The sequence below is a fragment of the Heterodontus francisci genome, unplaced genomic scaffold (assembly GCF_036365525.1).
Source record: "Heterodontus francisci isolate sHetFra1 unplaced genomic scaffold, sHetFra1.hap1 HAP1_SCAFFOLD_113, whole genome shotgun sequence".
Taxonomy (NCBI): domain Eukaryota; kingdom Metazoa; phylum Chordata; class Chondrichthyes; order Heterodontiformes; family Heterodontidae; genus Heterodontus; species Heterodontus francisci.
Genome location: NW_027141007.1, coordinates 4,775,999 through 4,782,219, shown reverse-complemented (window position 1 = coordinate 4,782,219; position 6,221 = coordinate 4,775,999). Strand labels below are relative to the sequence as shown.

Sequence of the window (6,221 nt, the reverse complement as noted above, 5' to 3'; positions counted from 1 at the left end):
TCTGCTTTATTGCGGGGCAAAAAGTGTTCGATTGAAAGTGGTTAACTGAACCTATTTGTTCAGTAACTGTAATTAATGTCAGTCACTATGGACCGTAATTGTTTCACTGGAGGGTTTCCCTCTTCCATAAGTAAGGGAGTCATTGCAATGTGTTATCCCATAGTGTCAGCAGGAACATCACACTCGGCACTAGAGAGGGAGACGATTGATCAGAAATTGAGAACAATAGATTCGAATGTTCCAACAATGGGTCAGGATCTGAGAACAATAGAATGGAATGTAACAGCAATGAACAGCAGGAGTTTATCCTATTGGTTTGGCCAGATTACTGCAGATTATTATTGGATAACATTAGATGATCAGATCTATTTTGCACTGAAGATGATTCAAGTGATTTACTGCCCCATCCTCGCTATTATTGGTGTCCCTGGTAAGTCTATGTATCCAACTGTTACATCTTTAAGTCATATTTCATTGATTTAGTGTTCTTGTCATGTAAATCTTGGGAAGACTGTGGCCATTGTCTCTGTCACAAACGCCATCCCCTATCCACTGTCTGCATTTGCCTCGCTGGCCAATGTCTGAGGCTGAACGAGACTGTTTGCAACTTCTGTGTTCTATTTATACCTGAGCTGAATTCATCACCATATTCTCGCCATCACAAAACCTACCACCTCTGCAACATCAACCGTCTCCACAACTGCCTCAGCCTATCTGCTGCACAAAATCTCATCCATGCCTTTGTTAAATCCACACTTGGATATACAAATTCTATCCTGGTCACCCTCCCAGTTACAAACCTTATAAACCACAGCCCACCCAGAAATCTGTTGCCCGGATCCTAACACACGCTAAACGCCAATCAGCCAGCACCCCTGTGCTCACTGACCTACATTGGCTCCCGGTCTGACAGCTCCTTAATTTTAATATTCTCATTCTTGTGGTTGAAACCTTCCATGGCCTCACCACTACTATTAGTCCCATTCCCCTGTTTCCAATTTCTTTTTTAAAGTGTGTTGCTTTCACTCTATATCTTCCCCTGCTGTAATTTTCATTCTATGGCGCCACTGGTGCCAACGCTATAGAAACCTGGATCCATGAAATGATGTGAACTTCACAGCCGGCCACTTCTTCTGTGGCCAGCCAGCACAGTGCCCCATGCTGGACAGGGAATTAGCCTGGGTGTACCGTGGATGTGCTGGTAGTGTGAGGAGGGATTTGAATTAACGTCAATCAGTCATTCCAACAGCTTTGATGTACGTCTTTGAAACTTGGTCTGTGCATGTCTGCTGACACAGTGTTAGACACTCTCAACTGAACATGCATTCAACAGGACGAGAAACCCCCTCTAGCGTTATTTAAAAAGACCAGGCATCCAACTTGCAGGTGAGTGGCTCCTGCCTTACTTCTGCTACTGTAAAGTTAGTGTAGGTGCAGTGTATGGTTTTTTGTAGGTTGTGTTGTGAGCTGCTGCAGACATTCAGGGAGGGCAGAGGATTTGGTGACCTAGCACTGGACGAGGCTATGGGGACTGTAGTTACTGTGTCTCTGGCTCTATAACATGACCAACAAATGGAGCAGAGGTGGCAGAGAGGAGAAGCTTTATAAAGAGGGTGGAGTAGGGAGTTCATCCCTAACCACCTCAGCTTTTCCAAAAGCAATTTTCTTAACTACACTTAACCCAGGAGCAGTGTCTGAGGTGACTCTGATTCAATAAGGCAATGGTCACAGAATTATGTCACCTCGAGCAACACGACCTGGCGCCTCACACAAGGGTGAAGACGGAGCTGGCAGTGGCCGTTAAGGCCACAATTTCATTGAACTTCTATGTACCTGGATCTTTCCAGGCAGAAGAGGGTGATGTATTGCTTCATCTCTGTCGATGTTGTACATTGATGTATCTTCTGGGTGATGGAGGCCATCTATGTCGGGTGAAGCGAATATATCATTTTCTCCCTCAGCAGGGAGAAGCAGGAGGAGATGTTCGGTGGCTTTGTCAGGATAACGGGATTCCTGATGGGGCACGTGGCTCTGCGAGACCCCCATGTCAACCGGGAGAGGTATAAGAACTGAAATAACTACCACTCCATTAATCTACAACGGCGTCCATGGTTATGGGGCAGGAAAGTGGAGTTCAGACCACAATCAGATCAACCGTGATGTTATTAAATAGTGGAGCAGCCTCGAGAGGCCGAATCGCCTACTCCTGTTCATATTTATAGAACATTGAACATTACAGCGCAGTACAGGCCCTTCGACCCTCGATGTTGCGCCGACCTGTGAAACCATCTGACCTACACGATTCCATTTTCATCCATATGTCTATCCAATGGGAAGGCTAGCTCCTCTATAAAGACCTCATGATATCGAAACTTCACACATTCACGTACCATCACACTAAAGCTACTAACCAACAACATGAAAATAACCTGTGTTCAACATGAGCAATGGAGCCACAGGGAACATCGTGGAACAGACTATCGGTGTAATGAAGCAATGCTTCCAGTGTCTGAACCGCTTGGGGGGAGATCGCCAGTACACACTGGAGCAGGTGTCCAAGTTCATTGTGTTCTACTGCACCCTTCATATCATCACCATCATGAGGACACAGGCATTGGCACCAAGAATCTGGAGGCCACCTCAGGAGGAGGAGGAGGGGACGAGAAGGATATTTACGGGATGCCTTCAACCCGGAGAGGCTGCCGGAGAGTGTCTGCTAAGATGCCAGTTCCCAGAGGAGAACTTCCCTTTCCCACCATGGATCTCCAATTTTCCACATTATACCCATCTGAAACGCCCCATCACAGCGTCCCCTGGGTCACCATCCTCCAAAAAAAAACAACAAATACCTTTTCACTAACATCTTTATCCATCAACACATTATTCAAACAAAACTGAACTATTTACCCTTTCGTATTCCCTTAGTGCCCGTCTTGTGGGTTCCCTCGACTTACCTACTGCTCCTACCCAGTGTTTCCCCGGTGACTGCAGCATGGCTGGTGAACGGCTGCTGCATTTCACTGGGGGAGACTGCAGATGGAGTTGCAGGACATCCTCTAGCAGTTCTGGGCCTTGAGGGCTCGGATTCAGACTGCAGCACCTCGACATGGGCATCAGCAGCCTGGGCTGACTGATGGATACCAGCAAGGACAGTGCTGGACTGGCAATGAAGGGAGAACAAATACTGTCATCCTGAGAGAAGACAGCAGGTTCATGCTCCAGGGAGACCCTACTACTTCCACGGGGCGACACCTCAGCAACCCTAGTAATCTACTGGATTACAGATTGCTGGACAGCTGTGAGAGCCTGCGAACCCCTTTGAGCACTGTGATCCACAGCCATGACGACAGCAGTCTAATACTGCATGGCAGCAAGCATGGATTTCATGACACCAGTCTGAGCTTCCACTGCAGCACTGAGACATTGGGTGCCTGCTGCCTGTGTTACAGTGTAACCTGATGCAATGGTTACCATACACTGTATCATGGCTGGGTCCGTTATTGCTGTCATGGAGTTAGTGACTCTTCCACAGGGGTAAGAATGGGCTTCACGCTCTGTGTGATGCCCTGTGCCATGTTGGAGCCGGACTCCTCCATGTTCCTTGACAGTGTCAACAGACTGTCTGACAGGCCTGTCAATGGGCAAAGTATATCAGTGTACATGCCCATCAGCATTCTCCTGTATGCTGCTCCAACAATGTTCACATCGGATTCCTATGTATTATAACTCGTTTGTGAGCTCGCCCTCCGGTGAGCTGTCACGTGAACTATCCTTTCCTCCCGACCTGGCTGCAACTCAATTGTGATCGGTGAGTCACCCCGTTCAAAGTCTGAATCGATACCAGCTTCTAAGATACACGCAGTGTAAGTATTTGATCTGGTGGCTGTGCATATCAGACCAAGTGATGGAGCTTCAACATCAGTGCTGTGCTGCTGCTCTTTCCCTTTCACCTGGAGCTGCTGTGACTGGGAAGCTGGCAGTTTTGGGTTATCACTGGAAAGTATAAAATAAGAAGGGTAAGGTTGTGGTGAGAGATTGGATGTGGGATGTAAAGCAGTTGGTACATGACCCCACCATCTGCAGCTTGTACACAATCCCAGACACAGGGATGAGGGGGAGGTGGGAGTTAAAAGGGGACATAAGGGAGGAACATAGCATCCTCCATAATGCTCTCGGTGATACCGGATGCTACGGGCTCTGTCACAGCTGGTCCCATGGCGTGGAGAACCATCTTCTCCGTCAGGCTCAGGGGATGAACATATGCCTCGTCCTGGGCGGTTCACTGCTGCTCCCTGTGATTATGGGCCACCTTGTCATGTAAGGGAGAGGGCATATTGTGAATGTGTTGCATTGTGTTTAGGTGATGTGCTTGCCATAACAGAATATCTGGAGGGATGCGGAGGCACTGAGAGGTGTCTGTGAGGCTTGTATAAGTGGAAGGTGGATGAGGTGGAGTATTTGAATGCTAGGTGTAAGTCCTGAGTGTTAGGGACTGCTGATGGGTGCGTGATGGGGTTTGGTACATTGTGCAGTGTGAGGGGTTGGTGGTGTTGGGGGTAGGAGATGCCATGTGGAGATGAATTCACTGACATTGACTACCCATGTGACCTCATTAAGCTTCTTCTGGCACTGCTGCCTGGTCCTCGGAACCAGAATTCTTGTATTGACCTCCCTGGCCACCTGCTACCATTTCCATCCAAGGGCATTCCTGGAGGATCTCTGCCGCACCCCACGGAAACATGTCCTCTCCCTTCCTGTCAAGCTCCATAACTCAAGCCTCCAGAACCAAATCCGTGAACCACAGAGCCTTCTCTGTGTCCTTGTATTCCATGTACCTTACCTCCAATTACAGAATTCATAGTCAGCAGCAGCAACCTCCTGTGATTCCGTGCAGCTTCCCTATAAGACGGACAGACTGCCTTTGAGAGCTGAATCCTGGCTGGAACACGAGCCATCCTCACACACAGTTAGACCCCTGTTAAGCGTACAGACAGACAGTAGTGTTGTCAACCCTTGGCGGCACATTGAATTCATGGAAAAGAGGAAGCAGCAGGATGTTTCTGTGTCACCTGCCTCAACAGGAACGGGCACGCGCAGATTATGACCCCTCTTCTCAAAAAGAGATGGAAACCCGGTTTTATTGTTCTTTCTATTCCCCTCTCCCTCTTTCACCCTTTCTCTCTTACGCCCTCTCTCTTCACTTTCTATCCCTTGCACATAGAATCAGAGATTGATGCAGCACAAAAAGAGGCTATTCGGCCCATAGTAACAGTCCTATCTCTTTCAAAGAACTATCAAATTAGTTCCACTCCCCTCCTCTTTCTGCAGACTCCTGTTTCTTTTTTACTCCTTTTCAAGTTTTTATTTTAATTCCCGTTTGAAAGATATTATTGAATCTGCTTTCACCATGTTTTTAGGCAGTGAATTCCAGAACCGACCGACTCCTTACCCTTCACTGCTCTAAAGAGAACAATGCTAGCTTTTCAATCTCTCCACGTAACTGAATTCCCAGATCCCTAGTACCACTCTAGTAAATCATCTCTGTATCTTCAGTAAGTCCTTGACATCCTTACCAAAGTGTGGTGATAAGAATTGGACACAATTCTCCAGCTGGGAACTAACCAATGATGTATCAAAATCAATATTTGATCCCGCGTTTTATCACTTTGTGCCTCTCTCTCTAACACCAAGGACACCACATGCTACCTTCAAAGATCTCCCATGTCTCCCTGATCCTGCACCCGCTTTATAATAATACCATTTAGCCTATATTATTTCTCCTCATACTTCCTACACTAAAGTGTCATGTCACTATGTTAAATTACATCTGCCATATGCCTTCCCATTTCACCAGTCACTTTCTGTCTTTCTAAAGTCTGTTACTGTCCATATCACTGTTTATTTAACATTTCAGAGCTTCCTGTCATCTGAAACCTTTGACGTTATCCACTCTGTACACAAGCCCATTGCATTGACATACCGTAATAGTGATCCCAACAGTGACCCTGGGGAACCCCACTGTGTACTTCCTTCCAAAATGAAAAACAACCATTCTCCACTACTCTCTGCTTTCTATCAATGAGACAATTTCCTGCATGCTAGCATTAGAAATGAAGAGAACTGCATTTATATGGCTCTTTTCATGGCCACCGGCCGTCACAAAGCACCTTACACCCAATGAGCATTTTTTTTAAGTGTAGTCAGTCTTGTAATCTATGAAA

General features: G+C 46.9%; 1 protein-coding gene across 1 annotated transcript in view; it reads left to right on the top strand.

The window, feature by feature from the left end:
• Positions 1-246: 246 nt before the first annotated feature.
• LOC137361810 (probable G-protein coupled receptor 139) overlaps positions 247-6,221 on the top strand; it is a 100,319-nt gene continuing 94,344 nt past the window's right edge. The window contains exon 1 of the mRNA XM_068026421.1: positions 247-430. Within this exon, the coding sequence (XP_067882522.1) occupies positions 247-430 (184 nt within the window). The remainder of the gene's footprint in view (positions 431-6,221) is intronic.